The sequence below is a fragment of the Arvicola amphibius genome, chromosome 10 (assembly GCF_903992535.2).
Source record: "Arvicola amphibius chromosome 10, mArvAmp1.2, whole genome shotgun sequence".
NCBI classification, from domain to species: Eukaryota; Metazoa; Chordata; class Mammalia; order Rodentia; family Cricetidae; genus Arvicola; species Arvicola amphibius.
This window is the reverse complement of record NC_052056.1, coordinates 71,756,123-71,780,371: the sequence shown is the minus strand read 5'-3', so window position 1 is coordinate 71,780,371 and position 24,249 is coordinate 71,756,123. Positions and strand designations below refer to the sequence as shown.

General features: G+C 46.3%; 1 protein-coding gene across 1 annotated transcript in view; it reads right to left on the bottom strand.

Annotated features, from left to right (window-relative positions):
• Liph (lipase H) overlaps positions 1 to 24,249 on the bottom strand; it is a 49,415-nt gene that overhangs the window by 4,593 nt on the left and 20,573 nt on the right. Inside the window, exons 7-11 of the mRNA XM_042055827.1 lie at positions 19,364 to 19,465; positions 16,427 to 16,516; positions 8,187 to 8,354; positions 6,425 to 6,520; positions 1,797 to 1,908 (exon numbers count right to left, since the gene is read on the bottom strand). Coding sequence (XP_041911761.1) covers positions 1,797 to 1,908; positions 6,425 to 6,520; positions 8,187 to 8,354; positions 16,427 to 16,516; positions 19,364 to 19,465 — 568 coding nt within the window. The remainder of the gene's footprint in view (positions 1 to 1,796; positions 1,909 to 6,424; positions 6,521 to 8,186; positions 8,355 to 16,426; positions 16,517 to 19,363; positions 19,466 to 24,249) is intronic.

The following is a 24,249-nucleotide window of genomic DNA, read 5'->3' as shown; positions in this document are numbered from 1 at the left end:
GTCTTCCTCATGAAGCCCTTCCTACTGTTGTTCTTCCAGGAAATACTAGCCCTCTGTATATGTGGGGATATCAGATCTGAAACGAGTCAGTGGGGAACCCTGGAAAACACAACAACTCACAAACTTCCAGTGCCAGGAGGTGGGGGTGGTAGCTCCGTGGGAGGAGCAGACTCCTTCATAGAGTGACGCAGGTACTTGGTGGACAGGCCTGCTGCCCTGCCACACTCACACTGACCAAACCACTCAGCTCCCTAGCCACAGTTTCTTCATATGTAGAGCACATGGTAGCAGCAACTCATAGGGGCAGGTCTAGAAATCCCTTAAGCAGTGTGTGCCACACCCTTCATTCAAAAACCGAAAGCGACCATTGTAAATGCAAGATGCATCTTTAAAGGCACTGCCCTAGTTTGCTTCCTGTTGCTGTAATAGAAATGACCGAAAACAGCTTGGGAAGGAGATGGTGTGTTTAGCTTACACATCTGATCACAGCCCATCACTGAGGGAACTCAAGGCAGGAACTCTGCACGGCAGGAACAGAGGCAGGCAGAGGCCATGGAAGAACACCTCTCACTGGCTTGCTCTCGGTGGCTTGCTCAGCCTGCTTTCTTTTACAACCCAGGACCACTTGCCCAAGAACTGTTTGATAAAATGTGGGTGGTTTGTTTTTGTTTTGTTGTTGTTGTTTTTTTCAAAATATAAGACGTTTTAAAAACAGAATCTGGGAGGCCAGAGAGATGGCTCAACAGTTAAGAGTACTGGCTGCTCTTCCAGAGGTCCTGAGTTTAATTCCCACCAACCTTATAGAGGCTCACAACCATATGTAATGAGATCTAGTGCCCTCTTCTGGCATGCAGGCATACAAACATAATAAATAAATCTTTAAAACAAAAGAGAAACAGAATGTGTCAAGAACTCCTTAGCATAAATTTACATGTTTATGTTGTATATTCCTCTATGTTTTTAAATTAAGATTATTTTTATTGCCAAGTCATAATTATATGCATTTATGGCATATGATTAAAGTTCTGAGAGATATATACATACACACACAAACACAAACTGTAAAATGCTTAAGTCTACACATTCCTTTCTTGGGGATATTGTTATATGTATGGGGTGTTTGCCTGCATGCCTGTCTGTGTGCATGCCTGACACCTCTGGAAGACAGGAGAGGACATGGACTGCTCTGGACTTGGAGTTGTGGATTATTAGCTGTTGCATGGGTGCTGGGATCTGGGCCTGGGTCCTCTGCAATAGCAGCCAGTGTTGTTAACTGCTGAGCAGCGTTCAGCCCATTTTGGGTTTTAAGACAGGTCACACTTATGAGGCCAGCTGGTTTACACTCCCTGTGTAGCCTAGATTAGCCTCACGCTCTCCACAGTCCTGCTGACCCCGCCTCCCAAGTCACTGTGATTACAGGTGTGTTCCACCTGTGCAGCTAAGTCAGCACTCGGCCCAGAACTTCACGGCTTGAACTTTCACAGAAGGCATAGGTGGGTTTTTTTTTTAATTTTAAACGTGTAGTTGCTGAAAATAAAAAGAGAAGGAAGAAAAGCAAGACAGGGAGGACACACAAAAGAGGAAAGAGGAGGGAGGGCGGGAAGAGATAAAGAAGGGAGGGAGAAAGGGAAGAAAGCCACTATACCGATTGCACCGGAAGAAAACCAAGGTGAGCAAGAGACAGGGCCAGCCCGTGAGCGAGAGTCCCTGCTGCCTTCAGTAGCACGAAGGATGGTATAGACTGCTAAGCGAGAAGATCATCTCAATTGGCAACTCAAGCTTGGCGCTCAACTTACTGATCAATCTTGGATTCTGTGATATTTCCATCTTCGCCTCTCAGTTTGATTGTAATGAACCCTCTTCTTATGTTCTTGTTCCAAGATACAATGTCCACGAAATAATGATACACTATGAAACAGGGAGAGAACCCCATAAGAGAGGTATCCCAATGCTCCCCAGTAGGGTCAGGTCTAAAAGGCCAAGATCCCTTTTTCTTCCTCTATAGTTTCTCTGCAAAGACCCAGGAAGGAATTTTCTTTTCTCTTTAATGTTGTTTTTCAAGTCCAGGTCCCTCAAACTCACGATGTAGACGAGGACGACCTACAGGTGTGGGCCACCAGACCAAGCTGCACGCAGCAGACTTTTCTACTTTTTCTTGCTCTTCTCTTTGGTACAGATGAACTCTGCCACCACGCATGCCATCTGTACCAAAGAGAAGAGCAAGAAAAAGCTGCTGGGCTTGTTCAACTTGTGACTCATACTAAAAGTTCATGCTAGAGGACCCTATAATCCAGTTACCAAAGAAAACCCCACCAAATAATCTCATGGTGTTATAAGTGAACTTATTATCATTTTGTGTGGGGTTGCTCTGCAGACAGTGCTCGAATTATGGAGAATTTTAATGTTTTCCTGCCATTATTTCTCAGCAGGTCAGTACCACGCTGGGCTAGCTTTAGATGGTACTGTGTTTGGTTTTAGAAAATCACTGTCAGAGGCTGGCCAAGACGGCTCACTGGAAAAGGCACTTGCTGCCAGTTCTGACAACCTGAATTTGATCAAGAATGGATTCCTGCAAGTTGCTCTCTAACCTTTACCCACATACTGTTCTGGGACACAAACACACACACACACACACACACACACACACACACACCACTTTAAAAAAAAAAAAAGCAAGGGCTGGAGTGATGGCTCGAAAGTTAAATGCACTGTCTGCTTTTCCAAAGGACAGGGTTCAATCCCTAGCACCCACATGATGACTCACAAATGTCTCTAACTCCAATTTCAGGGGATCTAGAACCCCCTTTTGGCATCTGCGGGCACTGGTCACATGGTACACAGACACACATGCAGGCAAAATACTCATCCACATAAAATAGATAAACAGATAAAATATTTTTTAAAAAACCATTAAAGGAGGGCTGGAGAGATGGCTCAGCGGTTAAGAGGACTGACTCTTCTTCCAGAGGTCCTGAGTTCAATTCCCAGCAACCACATGGTGGCTCACAACCATCTATAATGAGATCTGGTGCCCTCTTCAGGGGTGCAGGTACACATGCAGGCAGAGTATTGTATTCATAATAATAAATAAATAAATCTTTTTTAAAAAAAAACCATTAAAGGAGTTCTGACTTGGGATAGGAACAGAATTCCCCACAATTTCTGAAATACCTGCTGCCACTTTTCTGCTTACTCTGCAAAGCAGCATTCTCACAGATGATTATGAAGTCAGAATGCTGTCACTCTCTGTGAGACAACAGTGACAGCCTATCTGAAGCAGCGGTAGATACTTAGCCAAGGGTTAGCTCCTTGTGGAAAACAAGCAGGCTCGTCTAGCGCATCAGAATGCAGCTTTGCTTTTGTCTTTAATAAATGATAATATATGTAATAATTATTTTTAAACAAACTTGTTTGTGGTTTATTATCAGTGAATATTTTATTTCTGTGTCAGTTTTATAATTTTGGCTGTAAGCCTAGCCCTTAACGACTGAGCCACCTCTCTAGCCCTCTGGAGCAGTGTTTTACACCTATATATGTGGGAAGCTTTGAAATGTTCACAGGCCAACTCCCTGGGAGCCCCCAGGCCACTCCTGTTTGGGAAGCAGGTAGGCTCACTGCTCACTGCAGATCTTCACCTCCCCTCCATCCCTATGTGTCCAATCTCCCAGCCCCATCCCCAGCTCTGCTGCAGGACACCTGCTAACCAAGAAGTAAAAGATCTGTTTGATAAAAACTTCAAGTCACTGGCAAGAGAAACTGAAGAATATATCAAAAGATGGAGAGATCTTCCATACTTGTGGATTGAGTGGACATAGCAAAAATGACTATTCTACTAAAAATCATCTACAATTCAATGAAATCCCCCATCGAAAGTCCAACATGATTCTTTACAGACCTTGAAAGAACAATTCTCAGTTTTGTATAGAAACAAAAATTCAGGATAGGAGCTGGATGGGGTGGTACACACCTTTCATGCCAGCACCCGGGGAGGCAGAGGCAGCAGATCTCTGAGTTCAAGGCCAACCTGGACCACATAGAGGGTTTTGGAATAGCCAGGGCTATATAGAAAAACACTGTCACAAAAACAAACAAGCAAAAAAAAACAGCATAGCTAGAATCTGAACAATGAAGAACTGCTGGAAGTGTCACTGCCCCTAACTTCAAGCAGTATCACAAAGCTATAGTAACAAAAACAGCATGGTATCGGCACAAAAACAGCATGGTATCGGCACAAAAACAGACAGGATGATCAATGGATTTGAATTGAAGACCCAGACAAAATTTACACGCCAATGAACACCGGATTTTTGATAAAGAGGCTAAAAATACACACTGGAAAAATAACAGCATCTTCAACCAATACTCTGGTCAAACTGGATGGTTTCATGTACAAAAATCAAAAAAAAGATCCAAACTTATCATCCTGCTCAAAACTCAACTCCAAATGGATCAAAGACCAACATAAAACCAGATACACTGAAACTGATAGAAGAGAAGAAGGGAGTATCCTTGAACACACTGACTCAGGAAAAGACTTTCTGAACAGAACACCATAGAGCGGGCACTAGGAACAACAGTTAGCAAAGGAGCCTCATGGAACTGAAAAGCTTCTGTAAGACAAAGGACACTGGCATTTGGACAAAGTGGCAGACTACAGAATGGGAATAGATTTTTACCAACTTCCCATCTGATAGAGGGCTAATATCCAAAATATATAAATAATTCAAGAAACTAGACATCAAGAAAAAATAACCCAATTTAAAAATGGGGTACAGATCTAAACAGAGAATTCTCAATAGGAAAACCTCAAATGGCTAAAAAAAAAAAAAAAAAAAAAAAAAAACTCTTAAAAAGGCTCAACATCCTTAGTCATCAGAGAAATACAAATCGAAATGACTCTGAGATTCCATCTCACACCAGTCAGAATGGCCAAGATGGACAAAACAAGTAACAGCTCATGCTGGAGAGGATGTGGAGTAAGAACACCCTCCATTGTGGGTAGGAGTGCAATTATACAGGTGCTTTATACAGGTGCAACTCAGTATGGTGGTCCTCAGAAAGATGGGAACTGATCCACCTCAAGATCCAGCTGTACCATTCAAGCATATACCCAAAGATGCTTCATCCTTCCACAGAGACACTTGCTCTATTACGTTCATTGATGCTCTATTCATAATAACCAGAAATTGGAAACAACCTGGATGTCCTCAACAGAAGAATGGGTAAAGAAAATGTGGTACATTGTGCACAATGGAGTACTACTCAGCCGTTAAAACAAAATGGCATCACGAAATTTTCTAGCAAATGGCTAGAGCTAGAAGAACCTGATCCTGAGTGAGATATTCCAGACCCGGAAAGACAAATATGTTATGTATTCACTTATATGTGAATATCAGCTCTTAAATCAATGATAACCACGCTATAATCCATAGAACCACAGAAGGAACACATAGAGTAAGGGATTAGAGGGAACAGATAAATCTATTACAAAAAGCAAATACAATAGATAAATCTGGATGGGGAGGGCTAGTATGGGAGGATCAAGTGGAGAAGGGGAGTGGAGAGGGGCTTGTGGAAGGAATACAGGAGAGACAGATAAAATAAATTAAAATATTGTTTAAAATAAAAAGAAATATTCACAGGCCAAGGATCTGTGAGAGGTAGGCCCCAGTATAGAACAGAACTCATTCAAGTATGGCATTCATCTGTTTATTCCTGACCCCAACTTCATGCCTCTTTGACAGTGACTGTCCCCAGGGTGCTAGTACTGTGACTCAGACTCGCTTCAGTCCTAAGAACCTAGAAGACTGGCATGATTGGCTCCATTTACCAAACTGGCCTGAGACACTCAAAGAGGAGGTCACACAACTGCTCTGGACAGAAGCTGTCCTGATGTGGGAGGGTCTTCTGTTTGAGTTGATTTCATTGGTTAATAAAGAAACTGCCTTGGCCCATTTGATAGGCCAGCCCTTAGGTGGGTGGAGTAGACAGAACAGAATGCTGAGAGGAAGAGGGAAGTTAATCAGATGCCATGCCTCTCCTCAGCGAGACAGACGCAATGGAGCCAGCCGCCAGGTCAGACGTGCTGAATCTTTCCCGGTAAGACACCACTTGTAGTGTTACACAGATTATTAGATATGGGTTAGTCAAGATGTGAGTAAGAGGCTGAAACTAATGGGCCAGGCAGTGTTTAAATAAATACGGTTTGTGTGTTGTTATTTCGGGTTTTAAGCTAGCTGTGCGGGAGCCAGGCAGGACAAAAAGCCGGCCTGCTCGTCCTCCTCACTACACTGTCCTGGTCTTGTGCCCTTTCAGCTCCAAACACCAAGCTCTATCTACCAGGAAGCATCCAGAAAGCTGAGACCCAGTCCTCCCCCAGAATGCCAGGGTCGGACAGAACCAACAACACACGTTCACCACTCACTGCAGAACGGTTTTTCCTCAGCCGTGTCAAAAAATGCCTTCATCATCGGAGGGTGTTTGTCCAGCAAATGGTCTTTCCAACTGTCAGCATGGTAGCCTACGAAACAAGTCAGAAACACCAGCGTGTGTTACAGAAACATGAAAGTCCCAGAGGATGTGAGAACAGTTTACAACTCTCTCTCGCTCCATCTCCGGCCCCTACTGTGAGGACAGGAGAGGCCACTGGGAACATTCTGTCAGTGCTCTTACATCTTGCTGGCTGTCCCCATCTTAAGAACTGAAGGACAGAAGGACCCTACCATGACCGCTCCCCTGAACTGGCCCTCAGTAGCTCAGCAGGGAGTGCGAGTGGCACATGCTGGACACACAGAGAGTTTTCAGCTCTGCATTCATGTTCAACATTCAGCCAGATGAAGAGTCCCACTTAAAACAGCATCCCTAATCACTTGTACAAAGCAACGGGGTCTTGTTTGCTTCATTCTGAAGCTAGGACTCAAGGTCTCACAATGCAAACTATTCGCTCTTTACCCCAAGCAATACACATAGTTCTCTCTGTCTCTCTCTGTCTCTCTCTCTCTCTCTCTCTCTCTCTCTCTCTCTCTCTCTCTCTCTCTCTCTCTCTCTCTCTCTCCCAGATGAATGTCTCCCTGCAGGTCTCAATGCATAGTGAAGCCTCTTTCCATCTGTCAGGAAACATCTTCTTAGCCAACCAGTCTTGAAGTCCTGACCACCTAGAATATTTCCTCTAACTCTGGCAAATGTCTCTGTGGTCTCTACAGTATCTTCTCCCCGCCAGATCCCTGCATGTGGACACAGGAACCAGAGTATAGAGAGAAAGCCTTTATAGACACAACCTGTTGGAAGGGACCACTCTGCAAGGCTCAGCCCTGGGCTGGGTCCCTAGCTCAGCCTCCCCAGCGGAGAGTTGTGTGCTTTTGTCCAAGCAGGAGTTGGCTAGGCAAAGCCTGGGGAAGCCTGCAAACCCGTTAGTGTCTTCTTCACCATGACAGAATAGTAAGTCTAGGAGGACTGCAACAACCTCAGTGTGGAATCCAATGTAGCTTGTTCTTAGAACACGGGGTACGTGCTAGCTGTTGTATGTTTTGGCTGTGTGTGTGTGTGTGTGTGTGTGTGTGTGTGTGTGTGTGTGATTTTAATGCTATTTTTGAAAAAGCCCAGACTAGCCCAGACTAGCCTTAAACTCTCAATCTTCCCTGCTGAGCTGTCATGCCCTAACCTAACACTCTATTTTTAAAAAAGATTTATTTATTATATATTCAGTGTTCTGCCTACATGTATCCCTACAGGCCAGAAGAGGGCACCAGATCTCATTACAGATGGTTGTGAGCCACTAAGAGGTTATGGGAATTGAACTCAGGACCTCTGAAAGAGCAGTCAGTGCTCTTAACCTCTGAGCCATCTCTCCAGCACCCAACACTCTTTATAATTCAAGTCTAGAGTAGTTCAGAAAACAAATTGCCCAGGAAAAGTTGGTTATAATGTTTAGCATGGTAGTACACTCTTGTAATACTCGCTACTCTGGAGTCTGTGGCAAGGTCTCAAGTTCAAGGCCAGCCTAGGCTACAGAGTAAGCACAAACCAACTTAAGCTATACAGCAAGGCCTTATCTCAAATAATAAATAAAGCTGACTCCATAAAACTTTAGGAAATACAAACTGAGATGAATTTTTAGAGAGTAAAATGACTCTAAGATTTTTACAAAAATGAACTGTCCATGAGAGATGGGAACTTGTTGGCCTTACCCAGGAGGGGACAGGACACCATTTGCCCAATGCCACAGTTGACACACTTGCCATTCCTGTAATCCCGATATGAGTCGCAGGGGTAGGCGCTGATGGAACAATTATTTTGCAGGGATGCGATGTACAGGAACACAGACATCTGGTGGTCACACTTGAAGTACTTCATGCCTTGATGACAAAGGAGCCAAGAGCAGCTGCATGCAGCATTTACCGGATGCACATTTCTCCTTTGACACAAACACCGCCCACCACACCCAATCCCAGCTCCTGAGCACCAGGCGCTGCGCGGAAAGCTTCCATGAGCTCAGTTCCACTTACTCCTTATGAGAACCACAGACAGGGACTCACGACGGCCAGTAGCAAGGTGGAGAGCAAAATGCACTAGGGTTGTTGTAAAAACAAAGGCAAACCTCGGGTCGGGGTGGGGGATGGAGAGAATGCTTACTGCTTAAGGGTGCTTGCTGTTTCTTCCAGAAGAACCCAGTTCAATGTCAGTCCCCATGTTGGCAGCTCACAACTGCCAACTCCAGGAGGATCCAATGCCCTTTTCTGGCCTCCATAGACAATCATGCTGTCATGCACAACACACACACACACTTCCAGGTGGTGGAGGGAAGCAGCACTGACTGGTACGATGCTTGCTTAGTTTGTATGTACGAGGCTCTAAATCCAATCTCCAGCATCACTAAAGGGGAGGGGGGCTAGAGAGATGGCTCAACACATGAATAAAAACCTGAGCTTGGATCCCCAGCACCCATGTAAAATCCAAGCAGAGCAGCATGGGTCTGTAACCTTGGCACTAGCTATGGGGAGACAAGTGGCTTCCAGGGGTTTGCTGACCAGCCAGGATAGCTTACAGAGGAAGTTCCATGTTTAGTGAGAGTCTCTGTCTCAAAAAAACAAGATGGAGCGCAGCCAATGAGAACACCCTCTGGTCTCTACACGTACACATATGGGCACATGCACACACACACACACACACACATGCATGTAAACCCAGTGTTGGAGCAACTCAGGACCAGCCCCAAACACTGCTGACTTAGAGGAGGTACAGGAGTTGGGGTCACTCCTTGCCCCCAACACATCTGTGAATCTGAAGAACCCCAAAGCCCTGGTCTAATTTTGTAGGGTTGCTTCATAGACTAAGCAGCTGCTATGTTAGCTGCTCAGGTTGGCATCCATGTGCACTGGCAGTCCTGGTCAGATGGGTACCAGAAAGTCAGGATGTCAATCAAAATCATTAGCTACAGAGCAACTTGGGACTGACAAGGTGGCTGAACAGGCAAAGACACTTGCCACCAAGCCCGATGGCTTGAGTTCCAACCCTGGGATCCACAGGGCAGAAGGAGAGACTTGAGAATTGAGTTCCGCAAACATCTTCTAACATCTGGCACACAAGCAACCACTCTCATATATATTTAAAAATGCAATAAAAATGTAAATCAGTTAGTCATTAACCGATTTAACAGTTGGGAGAGGCAGGAGAATCAGGAGTTCAAGGTCATCCTCAGGCATGTAGTGAGTTCAAGGCCAATTTGGGCTACAAGAGATTCTGTCTCAAGGGGGGGGGACTAAAAATATACTGTATTTCAAGAAGAGAAAGAAAATGTCAGAAACTCAGAAAGAAAAAAGTGGACAAAAGATGAAAGATTCACTGAAAAGGTATCAAGGTGGCACGCCTTTAATCCCAGCACTCACGGGGCAGAGGCAGGTGAATCTCTCTGAGTTCGAGGCCAGCCTGGTCTACCGACTGAGTTCCAGGACAGCCAGGGCTACACAAAGAAACCCTGTCTCACAAAAAAAAGTAGGTGTCATGCTGACCATGGCTCCAACTATGAAGGTCCCTGATGGGGACAGAAGCAGTAGACCTTCCCAGAATCACCTTCTACCTCAGTTTCCCCATTTTCAGTTTAGCATTATTGGTGATATGTTCCTAGACTTTCAGCATATGTCTTCTGCAGTGTAATGTTGTTCCTGTTATAACTGCATGGTCCTGGGAAACGAGCCCTCAAGAATAGGGAACTCAATGAGAAAATCCCCAACTAAAACTGAAAGAAATATCCAAACAACAGGTGTACAAATCACAACACAGAATCACAAGAAACAAGAAAAATTAGGGGCAACCTGACTCCTCCAGAAGACCATAACTTTTCAACTACTGGGTTCAAAGAAACTGATTGGTAAAATGATAGGTTAGGAAGGTCAACAACACAGGAAAAGTCAGCGCTTCAAAGACCTAGCTCAGGACCTGGATAAGGGCGCCGGCGCTCACTGCTCCTATTTAGCATAGTGACGGAAGCCATGGCAACAGTAATAAAAGAGAAAGAAATGAAAAGAATTCACCATCTCAAAAGTCTGAACCAAGGGCCAAGCCTGAAGTTTACTAGGAAGCCTTAGTTCTCGGTGACACCTTCACTGAGTCACAGGATGCACAGACAGAATGGCTACAGTTAATAAATGAGGAGCAATAACAGAATGGTAAAGACATACTGGAAAAGGAATCTTCATACGCTATTGGTGAGAATGAAAATTGTTGCAGCCACCAGGGAAGGAAGGCAGCATGAAGGTTTCTCAAAAGACTTGAAATTGGGGGTGCAGGCCTCCAATGCCTACACTAGGGAGACAGAAGCAGGTAGCCTGTAGGGAGTTAAGGTGAGCCTGGTCTTCCCAGTGAGTTCCAGGACATCCAGAGTTACATAGTGAGACCCTGTCTCAAAAATAACAAAAGAGAAAGAGAGAGAGAATTAAAATTAGAACTACCACTCTTGAGTGTATTCACAAAGAAGGACTCAGGTCAAAGGCAATAGACCACAGACACCTGTACAGCATTTGCTACAACAGCCAAGATGCAACACTAGCCTAGAGGTCCATCAGCGGATCAGCGGATGAAGACAGTGTGGCGCACATACACAATGGAATTTTACTCGATGATAAAATCATGACATTTGCATGAAAATGGATGCAACTGGACCATTGTGTTAAGCCAAACAAGCCAGATTCGGAAAAACAAATTTCGTGTTTTCTCTCATTTGTAAACTCTAGTTGTATGTGTAGGAGGGGTGTGTGTGTGTAAAAGGCTTGAGCCTGGGTTGTAAGTCTCTATAGAATGGACCTAACATGGGCACCAACAGGCAGCGGCTGCACGAAGTGAGTCAATCTAAGAAAGACCTTGGAAAGCATGGGCCTGGCAGGTGGCATCCAGGCCAGATGTGCTTCCCAGCAACTCTTCTCATTTCCAAAGCAAAATCTGAAGCCAGAAAAACCAATTAAATATTCAAGGAAGGGACTGTAAGAAGAAAACTTACCTGTGACTCAACCTGGGGACAGTGTCACTCAAAGAACTCTCAGGGAGGGAGCCATTGAAAGGCTAGTCCTAGCTGATGTCACAGAAAGCAGAGAAGGGAGAATTTTACAGAGACCAGGCTTAGTGGGACCTAGGAGAGGGAGTGAAGAGGGGAGGGAAATCTTTGGAAGACCAAGCTGGGAAAAGTCCATGAATTTGACGTCACCACCAGCAAAATGATGTGTATAGAAACTAAGGATGTGGGCGCTCATGTGAAGCTTAAGGTGGAAGCAGGAAAGAAGCCCCTTGACCGCACACGTCCGTCAGGAAAAGGGGATGTGCAAAGCTTCAGGGGCCATCAGATCCTTCTGGGTTATTGCCAGAAAGCTAATTAAGTTGAAGACACTGAAGAAAAAAGAAAGGGGCCAGGAAAACAACCCAGATGATAGAGTGTGTGCACGGAAGCCGGAGGACCGGAGACAGATCCCAGAACCCACATTTTAAAAGAGCCAGGCTTTGGGCAGAGGTGGCTCATGCTTTTAATCCCAGCACTCGGGAGGCAGAGGCAGGTGGATCTCTGTGAGTTCGAGGCCAGTCTGGTCTACAAGAGCTAGTTCCAGGACAGCTAGGGCTGCTATACAGAGAAACCCTGTCTCGAAAAAGACAAAGTAAAAAGAGCCAGGCTTCTCAGTGATGTGCACTATAATTCCTGCACTTGAGAGGCAGAGACGGGCAGGTCTCCAGGGTTCACTGGCCAGCGGGTCTAGCCTAATCAGAGAGCTCCAAACTAGAAGGAGACCTTGTCTCGAGACAAGGGTGTGGATCTCGGTGGGCAACAGTACTTGCTGCAGAAGCCTAATAGCCTGGGTTTGATCTCTAAAACTTAAAAAGGTGATGCGAGGCTACTGCAACCTATGAGAGTCAGAGACAGGAGGATTACCTGAAACTCACAAGCCAGCTGGCCTAGAAGACACAGTGCAGCAGAAACACAAAAAGAATGGCAAGGGGAAGAGAAGAGACTGAAAAGTTGTCCTCTGACTGACTTCCACATACACAAAAAATGTACACACACATACCACACACTACACACACACAACCCAACACACAACACACACATCACACATACACCACACAGAAAACACACACCACACTACACCACACATATCATACACCACACATATACCACACCACACACAAAGAGGGAGAGAGAGCGAGCAATGACAATAAGCAATTACAAAAACAAGGTAAACAGACCCAGAGAGGCTGGGTAATAAGGATGGCCCAAGTGGAGGGGACATATGGCTCTCCCTGGGAAAGAGAAACAGAAGAGATCTTGTGGGTGGGGTGGAGAGGGTAGTGGGTGGGGGTGGGAACATGAGGGATTGGTTTGGGGTGGGTGGAGGAGGAGAGTTCTAAAAGAGATGACTGGAAAGGGGCATTTGGGGTTAGGTAGAAGCCTGGTGCAAGGGAACCCCCCAGGAATCTACAAGGACGACCCTAGCTAAGACTCCCAGCAATCGCAGATATGCAGCCTGAGCTGGCAATCTCCTGTTACCAGGCATGACTTCCGGTGGAGAGACTGGGACACCAACTCAGCCATATAACCTTCCACCTACAGTCTGTCCTGTCTATGGGATACGCTGGGGGGTAAGGGTGGCCCAGAGATTGTGGGAGTGGCCCAACAATGAATGGCCCAGCTTGAGATTCGCGCCATGAGGGTCAGCCTGCTCCTGACACTGTCTGGAGGGCCAGCACCCAAAGGCTGAATGGCATAGAGACCTAGGACAGAACCAAACACAACTGGATAGGGAAATGGCAATGTAATGATGCCTAATGATACTCTGCTATGCTCATAGATTGTTGACTTCCCAATTGTCATCAGAGCGCATTCATCCAGTAACTGATGGAAACACATGCAGAGACCCACAGCCAGGTTGGGGGAATCCTGCTGAAGAGAGGGAAGAAGGATTGTAGGAGCCAGAGGGGTCAAAGGCATCACAAGAAAACCCACAGAAACAACTAGCCTGGCTCATAGGAGCTCACAGAGTCTGAACCAGGCCTGAATGGGACCAACCTAGGCCCTCTACATGTATGTGACAGTGTGTAGCTTGGTCTATTTGTGGGAATCCTAACAGTGGGAGCAAGGGCTGTCCCTAACACTTTGGCTGGCTTTTGGGAACCTATTCCTCATACTGTGTTGCCTTGCCCAGCCATAATACAAGGGGAGGTGCTTAGTCTTCCTGCAGCTTGATATGCCATGCTTTGCTGATACCCATGGGAGACCTGCCCCTTTCTGAACAGAAACAGAGGAGGACTGGATGGGGGGGGGGGGGGGGGGGGGGTAGAGAATGGGAGAAGAGGGGGGAGGGGAAACTGCAATTGGGATGTGAAATAAATTTAATTAAAATAAAAACAAAACAAGGTAATCAGCTCCTAGACCCTATCTTTAAAAAACAAGCTGGATGGCTCCTGAGAAATGGTATTTGATGAGGATCTCTGGCCTGCAGATCCACACACCCAGAAAGTGAAAAACAAAGAAGAAAAACCATCAGGAAAATAGGTCACTGGGGAGTGACTCCATGGAGGGAAGCGAGGTGGGGGGCAGCTTTGAAGGAGAGGGCTGGGGAGGCCAGCAGAGAGGGTGAAAGGAAATAGTGGTCCTCTGGACAAGGTGGGGAAGGTGGGGATAAACAAGACGGCTCTCTAATGGTGCAGTGGTTTGAGAGAGAACAGCCCCATAAGCTCATCTATTTGAAGGCTTAGTCACCAGGGAGTGGCACTGTTTGAAAGCAACTGAAGGACTAAGAGGTGTGGCCTCTATGAAACCTACAATGAAACTCATGTCTAAACATGTTCTCCACATTGCCATCTCCCAGTAGCAAAACAGCTCTCAAGTTTCATGTTCACTCTGAAAACGAGTGAGTTGTTGGCCAGTACAACCCAGGACCACAAACGTTTTTGAGAATTCAGGGGGACAAAACAAAAGGACATGCAGACTAAGCCAACTCCTAATCCTGATATGAGTTTGGCTGTCTCATTCGCTTGCTCAGCAAATACTCAGAGGCATGTGTTCTCTGATGCTGTGGTAGGGGCTGAGGATATGCCAGAGATCAGAACAGTACAGCTTAAAAAACAGAGGTGTGGCCTTGTTGGAGGAAGTACATCACTGGGGGTGGGCTTTGAGGCTTCAAAAGCCCACGCCAAGCCCAGAGTCTCTCTCTCTCTGCCTATGGCTCAGGATATAGCTCTCAGCTCCTTCTCCAGTGCCACGCATAGTTGCTGCCGTGCTCCCTGTCATGAGGATAATGGACCATGCCTCTGAAACTGTAAGCGAGCCCCCAGTGACACGCTTCCTTGCCTTCGTCATGGTATCTCTTCACAGCCATAGCTCAGTGACTGACAGGAGCGTGTGGAAGTTAAGTCTAGTTTATCTGTGTGTAGATGTAGGAGGGATGCCCCTATAGAGCCAACAAAAGTAACAATGGCAGCAAGGGCTGGCAAGAAGGTACCAGGCATTCCTGACCTTAACAATGCTTCCAGACAGCAATGGGACCACCATGACAGAAACCTAAGGGTCGAGGGGCTCAAGGAGCCTTCATGCTAGCTCCCTGGTGGCTGGGTTCTGTTTCTGCAGCCGAGAGGGACTGAACAACAGGTGATGGAAGGGAGAGGCAGAGGCAGAACTCTTTCTCAGTGGGTGTCATGATGTTATGGTGCAGCTGGAGGCTGGTGACGCAAAGGTGTGTAACAGAAGACCTGGAGGTGATGGGGAGCTGCCGGTGTGATTCCAGAAAAGAACTGAGCCCCAGGGTGGATAATAAATATGGTTAGGTCTAAATAGGAAGCAGTAAACCAAGGAAAAAGGCACTGTGGTTGTGAGCGACAGCTTGGGGGTGGGGCACCGAGTGCTGCAACATCAAAGTTTCTGTTTTCAATGCTCAGTTCAGCCCCCACGGTAGGCAGCAAAGGACAAACTGGGACCAAGAGGAAGATGCATGAGGCACCTGAATCAAACTGGACTGAGCTTTCTGCTTCCCTGCTTTGTAGGACTTCCTCTAGCAGAGCCCGAGGTGTCAGTCACGATGCAGGGGATCCATGTGGTCACTCTGTCGCACAGGACAGGATTTGGTGCTCAGTCATGTGGTTAAGCCCACTTACATCATCTCAGCTGTATTAGCTTCAAACACTTTGCTGTTCCAATGTGGCGCTATGCCAATGCCATTCTGTATAGATCACCTTTAGCTCTTTCCAAACGCGTCAGTGTAGCATGTTAGTGTATCTGCACATGGAGGTGTGCATATACCAACGTGTGCAGGCTCCTGGTGGCCAGAGGAGGGCAGCCGGGGTCCTATTCTAGCTTTCTTCACCTATTCCTTTGAGAAGACAGAATCTCTCGCTGAATGCAGCCCTAGGCTGGCATCCGGAAAGCCTCAGTGGTCCTCCTGCCTCTGCCTCGCATAGCCTTTCGTGTGGGTGTTGGCTTCCGAGCTCAGGCCCTTGTGCTTGGGCAGGAAGCACGCTTGCCCTCTGAGCCAGCTCCCAAGCCCCCAGAGCATCCTTTTCAAAATGATTTTCCTTTCTCTAGCAGCAGTGAGGAATAAGTCAGAGCACTTAGGGAGGACTGGATTCCAACTCTGCCCCTCCTCTCACCTCTAGGCTGTCCTCCACCTTGCTGATTTGTGCTTATGATACATATTTCTGCCACCTCTGTTCCTTCAGGCAGTTTGTTTTCTATTTGCAATGCCCATTGATATCAGGTAATTTATTGGTTTTTGTTGTTGTTGTTGTTGTTGTTATTTTGAGACAGAGTCTCATGGCTGTGCTTGAACACTCCTGATCCTTCTGCCTCCACCTAGTGCTGGTGTTACAGGTATGTATCATCACACCTGTTAGCATCAGATATTTTAATATGCCTTTCCAAACTACTGTCTTGCAAAGGATAACATATGACACTCACCGCCAAATATTGTCTTTGGGCAACCCGGTTGATCCAGTCCTCCATTCGGGTAGAAGTCTATGTTTCCTAGTGGTTCCTTGTAACCCAGCGCTAAAAGAGAACACAGAGGGTTGCATGGGGACCTTGTACATCCTGACACTCTGCAGGGTTAGGCAGGGACTGTGTTGTGGTAGCTGCTATCATGGCCCTTATACCTATTTAAAGGTCTTGACCAAAGCGGTCAGCTGGTGTGTTCGAAAGCAGCAAGCAAATTGCATCAGCATGTAGGTCAGTGCTGGCTGAGCACAAAAATGGTGATGGAATGGAATCCCACTGTTTCTAAAGACAGGCTCTGGGCGCTTGGCCCCTGCAGGGCTGACCAGATGGCCTGTTTCTTCTTTACCTTTAGTCAGAGCGATCTAATTGCCAGGAGATTCCTGAACTTCAGTGTGCATTGTGTGAATCTTCACAAAGTGAAATATGAAACAGTTTTTACTTAGTAGGTTAAAATCTTAAAATATTTTGGACCCGATCTAGAGAGATGGCTCAGTGGTTAAGAGTGGCTACTACTCCAGAGGGTGCTGGGCTGGGATCCCAACGCCCACATGGTGGCTCACAGCCACCTCCAATGGTTGTAACTCCAGTCTCAGGAGACCTTCTTCTGGCCTCTTTGTGCACCAGGCACACACATGGTGCACAGACATACACGTAGTCAAAACACCTATATGCATAGAAATAAAAGAATAAAAATAAAAGCTTTGGACCTAAGACAGGTGTGGTAGCTCACACTTACAATACCAGCACTTAGGAGCTTAGGCAGGGGCATTGCTATGAGCTTGAAACCAGCTTGGGCTAAAGAGTGAGACCCTGCTTCAAACAAAGAGACTGGGATCTAGGACAATAAAAAAAGGTGGGAAACACTTTTAAAATTGGGTACTTAGAAACGTAGTAACTTTATTTTCTTTTTCTTTTTTTTTTTTTTTTGGTTTTTCAAGACAGAGTTTCTCTGTAGCTTTTGGAGCCTGTCCTGGAACTAGCTCTTATAGACCAGGCTGATCTCGAACTCACGGAGATCCACCTGCCTCTGTCTCCTGAGTGCTGGGATTAAAGGCGTGCACCACCACCGCCCAGCAACTTTATTTTCTCTAACCATATAAACCCCAAAGTAATTGAAAAATGTTTTATTAAAAGGTTAACAAAAATGAGGTGTGAGGGCTCATACAATCCCTCAAGCAGGAGGCTGACACCAAAAGGTTGACAGTTTAGAACCAGCCTCAGCTGCACAGTGGCAGGCCAGCCTGGGATACAGAGCAGGAAGTCTCTGAAAAAAGCAAAAGTAAATGTTTAGACATGCATCTGCAAATGCACACATTACGTGCAGCACGTTGCAGGGATCGTGAAGAGTTTTCACAGGTTGAGACTCCAGGTGTCAGCCGGGCATCTCACACACGCTTCCCATTATCACAACGTCTGCAGCACAGCTGAAGAGAGTGGAGCAAGCAACTTCGATGAAGGGCTGAGGCTGGCAGGCTTTGGGGTTGGCTCAACATCACTAGGAAAAGCAAAACTTAGGGTCTGCCTCGCTGAAAAACAAAACTCACTTCTCGAGAATAAAAAGCAAGCTGGATAGTAGTGGTGCACACCTTTAATCCCAGCACTTGGGATGCAGAAACAGGCGGATCTCTGTGAGTTCGAGACCAGCCTGGTCTAAGACAGTCAGTTAGAGCTACACAGAGAAACCCTGTCTCAAAAAAAAGAAAGAAAGAAAGAAAGAGAGAAAGAAAGAAAGAAAGAAAGGAAGAAAGAAAGAAAGAAAGAAAAAAGAAAAGAAAGAAAAAGAAAAAAAGACTAAAAAGCAATTGTTTTCTTCTGTCCATCTTAAAATAGCGCTGAAAGGCTCCACCTAAGCAAGGACTACTTTGCAAAGGCCACAGTGATAATGGAGCTGTCCACAAGAAGATATGTTCTCCGAGATAAAGTCACTGATTGTCACACAGGAGTGCCCACGGGCCAGAGTCAGGGTAATTTTAAAAAGCAAAAACTTTGTTCTGTAGTGTCTGTGTGTGTTTGCTGCGCATGTGCCAGTGTGAATCTGGAGACTGGAGGACAACCTTTGGGAATGAGGAATCTCCCTCGCATCGGATGGGTTCCAGTGATCACACTCAGGTGGTGGGAACAAGGTCTCTCCCTGACATCAGTGATCAGGTGGTCAGGCTGGTGGCAGCAAACACCCTTAGTGACCAAGCGTCTCGCAGGCCCTTTGCTGGTTTGTTGGCCTTTGTTCCTGGTGCTGGAGCACACTCCACAAACACTACCACTGAGCTACATACTCTGCCCTAGGTTCACGGTTCCTTAGCTAGTTGTATTACAAAAAGGGCGTACAATTAATAAGCACTCTGCTTTGTTCCATCCCTCCTCCCAAAGTTCCCAGTTGGCTCCTCCCGGAAACATTTGGATATAGTGGATATCTACCCCTTTTTATTTTTTTAGCCACAGTCTTGATATGTAGCCCTTGGCACCCAACCATGAGTATCACCCCAAGCCACACCAGCATGTACGGAATAGCAGATAAGAAACTGGCAGTTGAGAGACAGAAATGACCTGGCCAATCTACAAAGAGTGAGGAGTAGGGTCAAAAGCGCTCTTGGTGGGGAGACACTGCGCTCTCAACACAGGAAGATAAAAGAGTCGGGCACCCTGAAACTGTTCGCCTGAAGCCAGCTGTCTGTGTGTGGACAAGCCAGCCCATGCTTGATTGGATTTGATGATCACTTGGAAAACACAAGGTGAGAGAAAGAGAAATCATGTCTGCTCCGTCATCAGGTCCTGGGCCTAGCTCCCCCTCAGTGCTGTTGGACCACACCCCCCACACTACCCACACGAGGGGAAAGATAGCATCAGGAGGTCCGTGGGGGAGACTGTGCGTTTTGGGGTCACCAATTCTCAAAGGAGCGTTACCGTCAGTGTCGGAGTGGATGACGTCCACGAACTGTGCGTCGCTGGGATCTAATCTGTCCTCAGGAGGTTTCCCGTTGTACAAAGGGCCTGCAGGATCAAGACCTGAGAGAAAAAGCAGAGAAGCTTGGCAGCCCCACGCCATGAATCACTGAAGCCGTCTTTGATCCCTCCTGGAGAGGATGGCTCAGGGCTGCAGGGCGTGCTTGGCTGAGTCATTGTTAGCATCCCATCCTGCAGCCAGCACTCCAGTCCAGAGGGCTTTCTCCCGCAGTGTGGATGGTTACCCTGGCAGTGGCTCTGAGAACAGCAGTCAGGGTGCATGGGGTGGTCCAGCGCGGGAAGAGCCCCACAGGTGAGGTCAGAAGGGTAGAAAAGCTCCACCAACAAAACACCAAACCATCGGGGAGCGTAAAAGAGGAAAAGGTAGCTCTGGGATTTAAACCCTTGTGCGTGAAGCTACACCCATCTGCATCCCCAGTCCTTGACTTTAAGACAAAGTTCCATCATATAGACCGGACCGTCTTGAATTAGCTATGCAGCTGACCTCCAGCTGGGTATCCATCTGCCCCAGTTTCCTGTGTGCTATTAAATTAAAGGTATCAATTAAATCAAATGAAGGCATTAAATTAAATTAAAGGCACCCATAACCTCTCTGATCTTCCCCACTTCAAGGATTTTAAGAATCTCAGAAACCTACTCAGCTCTACCTTCATTCATTTACTAACTCATTTGAACCACATCACGGAACCGGGAGGCAGCAGTTGACCAGCACGATTCCATTCTACAGCTCCCGAGACCCAGAGGACTCAAGCATCCTGGCCAGACACTGGCTCTGAAGTACAGGCCCCTCCATCTGCTGTGCTCAGGGTCTCAGCACCTAGCAAAGCCAAGGCAGCTGTGAAACTCGCCCAAGACCTGGGCTTAGAAGAGCCTGTCACACTACAGACCAGGCCGACCAAATGCATCCCATAATGCCTGATCTGATTTCTTACTCTTGGTCAGTGTTAACTGGATTTCGTTACCACAGCAATGAAACCCCTGGGAAGTCAGGGGAGCCACACTTGGGATTCTAGACCCACACAGTGAGAACTTACAAAGTAGCAGAGTGTGGCAAAGGCCCCACTTATTAGACCCCTGGACAAAGAGAGTTTTAAAGGCATCTTCCTTGGGAGTTTAACCTATTTAGGTTTAAATTCACTTTATTCTGGTTCTGGGTGCTAGAGAATGAAGCCAGGACCTCATGCATGCTAAGCATGCGTGCAGCCACACAGCTAGTTCCCGTGGGTGTCTCTTCAAGGACACCTCCCCTTCCTGTGTTCCACACACAATCTAAGAGGCAGGATCCTTGCTTCTGTTAGCTGTTTTCTTCTCTCCCAATGTCCTTGAGATCCCTAGAAACATTTCTTCATCTACCTCCCTCCTTTCCTTACTACTCCGCCCCCAGCTCCTGCTTCGGTCCTCTCCAAGTGAAACTGGTGTGGGAGGGTGTGAGGTAACACCCAGTCACTGGAGGCCCACAGGTGGCCTCTGCACGGCAGGTCTTCACACAGCTGGAAAGAACGCCACAGCCTTGGAAAGAATTTACCCAGAAATCCCCTCACCCCCATCAGTCAACACCAGCCACTTCCTGCCCCCAAAATAGAGCGAGTACCCCGGCTGGGAGCCTCCTGTAGACTTGGATAAAACATTTAGCTTGGGGTATTGAGAGGAGTGGGTATGCCAGCCACACCCCAGGACTTATAAAATGGAAGTAAAATTATGGTCCAGAACCTGAACCCATATCTGTAATTAAAAGTTTTTAGCAGTCACCTAGAATGTGTGTGTTGCATGTATATATGTGTGTGTGTGTATTAGTATATATATTAATATTATATATATATATATATATGCAAGTGTATGTGTACCTATGTGTCTGTGTGTCTATGTCTGTGTCTGGATGCGTATGGAGTCCAGAGTTTGTCATTGGTTGTCTTCCTCCATCCCCCTCCATCTTCTATATTAAAGTAGGGTCTCTCACTTGAACCCAGTCTAGTCCAGCTTGCTAACTTGCTCCTTCCTCTGTCAGCCCAATGCTGGCATTATAGGTGAACCACCACTCCCGGGGTTTATGTCAGTGCTGGGGATCCAAACTCTGGCTCTCATACTTGCTTGGCAAGTGCTTTATCTGCTGAGCCATCTCCCAGACTAAAATGCTTTGAAAACAAATGGGGACTTGATTTTAAGAATATGAAAGGGGCTGGAAAGATGGTTTGGTGGTTAAGAGCACTGGCTGCTCTTCCAGATGACACAGGTTCAATTCCTAGCAACTGCAAGGTGGCTCACAACCATCTATAATAGGATCTGGTGCCCTCTTCTGGCATGAAGGGCACTCGTGTGTGTGTGTGTGTGTGTGTGAGAGAGAGAGAGAGAGAGAGAGAGAGAGAGAGAGAGAGAGAGGGAGAGGGAGAGAGAGGGTAGAGGAGAGATAGATAGAGAGAGGAGAGATAGAGATGAGCTCTCTCGTTCGCTCTCTTTCTGTCTCTCTTTCTTCTCTCTCTCTCTCTCTTTCTTCTCTTTCGCCTCTCTCTCTCTCTCTCTCTCTCTCTCTCTTCTCTTCTTCTTTCTTTCTTTCTTTTTTCTTCCTTTCTTTCTCCTTTCTTCCTTCTTCGTCTTCTCCCCTCTCGAACTATATGACTGGGAGTACCTCAGCAGAATGTTGCTCTTCTAGAGGGCCCAGCACACAACCAGAAGATCTGATGCCCTCTTCTGCCCACTGTAGGACCTGCAGACACGGTACTGGCACATACACACACACACACACACACACACACACACACACACACAATTTAAAACTATTTTTTTTTTTTTGCAAAAGAGCATAAGGCTACCTTACATACAGTGATGCCATGGGTTCAATGCCCAGAATACAAAACATTAAATTAAAAAAATTTAAATTTCATCTGAATGTGGTGGTGTATGCCTTTAATCCCAAACTTGTGAGAAAGAGGCAGGTAAATCTGAGTTCAAGTCTAGCTTGATCTACAGAGTGGGTTCCAGGATAGCAGGGCTACACAGAGTAACTCTGTCTTGTAAAACCAAAGAGAATAGAAAATTAAACTTTAAACCAGACATGGGAGAACTTAAGAGGCTAAGACAGGACTATCTCAGATTCAGGCCAGCTTGGGGTACGAGTGAGTTCAAAACTAGTCTGGATACTGTGGGGCCCAGGGCAACCTGGTCACACATAATGGGGCCCAGGCCACACGGCTAGCTGCCACGGAGGCAACACCAGGTTCCAGGAAAAGCCATAAGCTGACACTACCCAAGGAGGGGTATATAAAGGGAAGTACCTGACACCCCAACCATTAGATAAGATTAGATAAGACCACAAGATGTTCTTGAGCCCAGGACTCACCTCTTCTCCTTTTGCCCAGACCCCTAGACAAATGTCAGCCATTCAGGGTCCTGAACCCTGGAAATCCCCTCATCCCAGCCTCTATTATGGTAAAAACCCTACCCTGACTGTGCTTGGGACTCTCAGCCGCTGCGTCGGACAGATGGGGAGTCCAAGCTTAAGCTTGAAGAAAGGCTCTTGGCTTTTACATACAGGACTCAGTCTCCTAGTTAGTTTTTGGGGGACTCCATGATTTGGGCATAACAGATACAGAGGCACATCCTCTCTCAAAAAGACAAAAATGGGTCATTGATGGCTCGGTGGGTAAAGGCTCATGCCACCAAGCCTGAGCCTGAGTTCAACCCCAGGACCTATGCAATGTGGAGCCCTGACTTTGTGAACTATCCTCTGGCTTTTACAAGTGTGCTGTGCCACACATACGCACCCACACACATATACACACAAACAAAATATATAGAAAGTAAAAAAAAACTATTATGTTTACAATTAAAACTAGTTAATGTCTTAATTAAATATTAAATATAATATTAAATATTTAATTATTTTAACTATTAACGAGAAAATATTATTTAAAAGTTTAAAATAATAGACAAAACAAAACCAGCCAGGTCTGGTATATTGATCACACTTGTAACCCCAGCACTTAGGAGACTGAGGCAGGAGAATTGCCATGGACTTACTGCCAGTCTGAGCCTAGTGTAAGTTTCTAGACCTGGACTGCAGAGAGATACCCTGTTTCAGAGGAACAAAAACAAACAAACAAACAAACCCCAAACAAAAAGAACCCCAAACAAAAAGAATCTAAAAACTGGCATTTCAACGTAACCAATATTAAATGTGAGATTTGCTTTCTGTTTTATTTTTGGTTTTTTTTTTTTTTTTTCTGAAACTTAGTCTTCAAAAGCCAGAGCATACGCGGCACCTACAGCCCATCTCAGTCTGTACTGGGTGCATTTCAAGTGTCCAGTGGCCATGTGCAGCTAATGGCTAATGTGTTGTTTTTCCAAGGGTGGTGGCCAGACCACCTGCATCTGCATGCTGAAATATGGACTCCTGATCCTGGGAGCATCTCATGACAGATCCTGAGCCTGGCATACCTGACTCAGGATTCATCCCAGAGCCAAATGTATGAATGAATGAATGAATGAGAGTGAATCAAAAGAGAAGTCAAACTGAGAAGTATGCCTGGAGAACAGAACCGTAAGAGAGGAAAATGGCAAAGCCAACAGGCTGACCTGTGCTTGTCTCAGGAAATAATAGTGACTTGTGGCCTTGGGTGATAGATCACATTCCCACCCCGTGATCCAGTGAGCACACCCAAGCCAAGAAAGGATACTGGGGCAGAGAATTCTCCTGAGGCTGTGGGCACTAAACTTGAGGCTCAGAGCTGATGAGAACTGGGGACATCATGAAGGTAGAAAATTGACTTGTGTCCAGGTCATAGGACAGGTCACATGGACCTAGAGTAGCAGAAAGCCTGGCTTGGGGAATT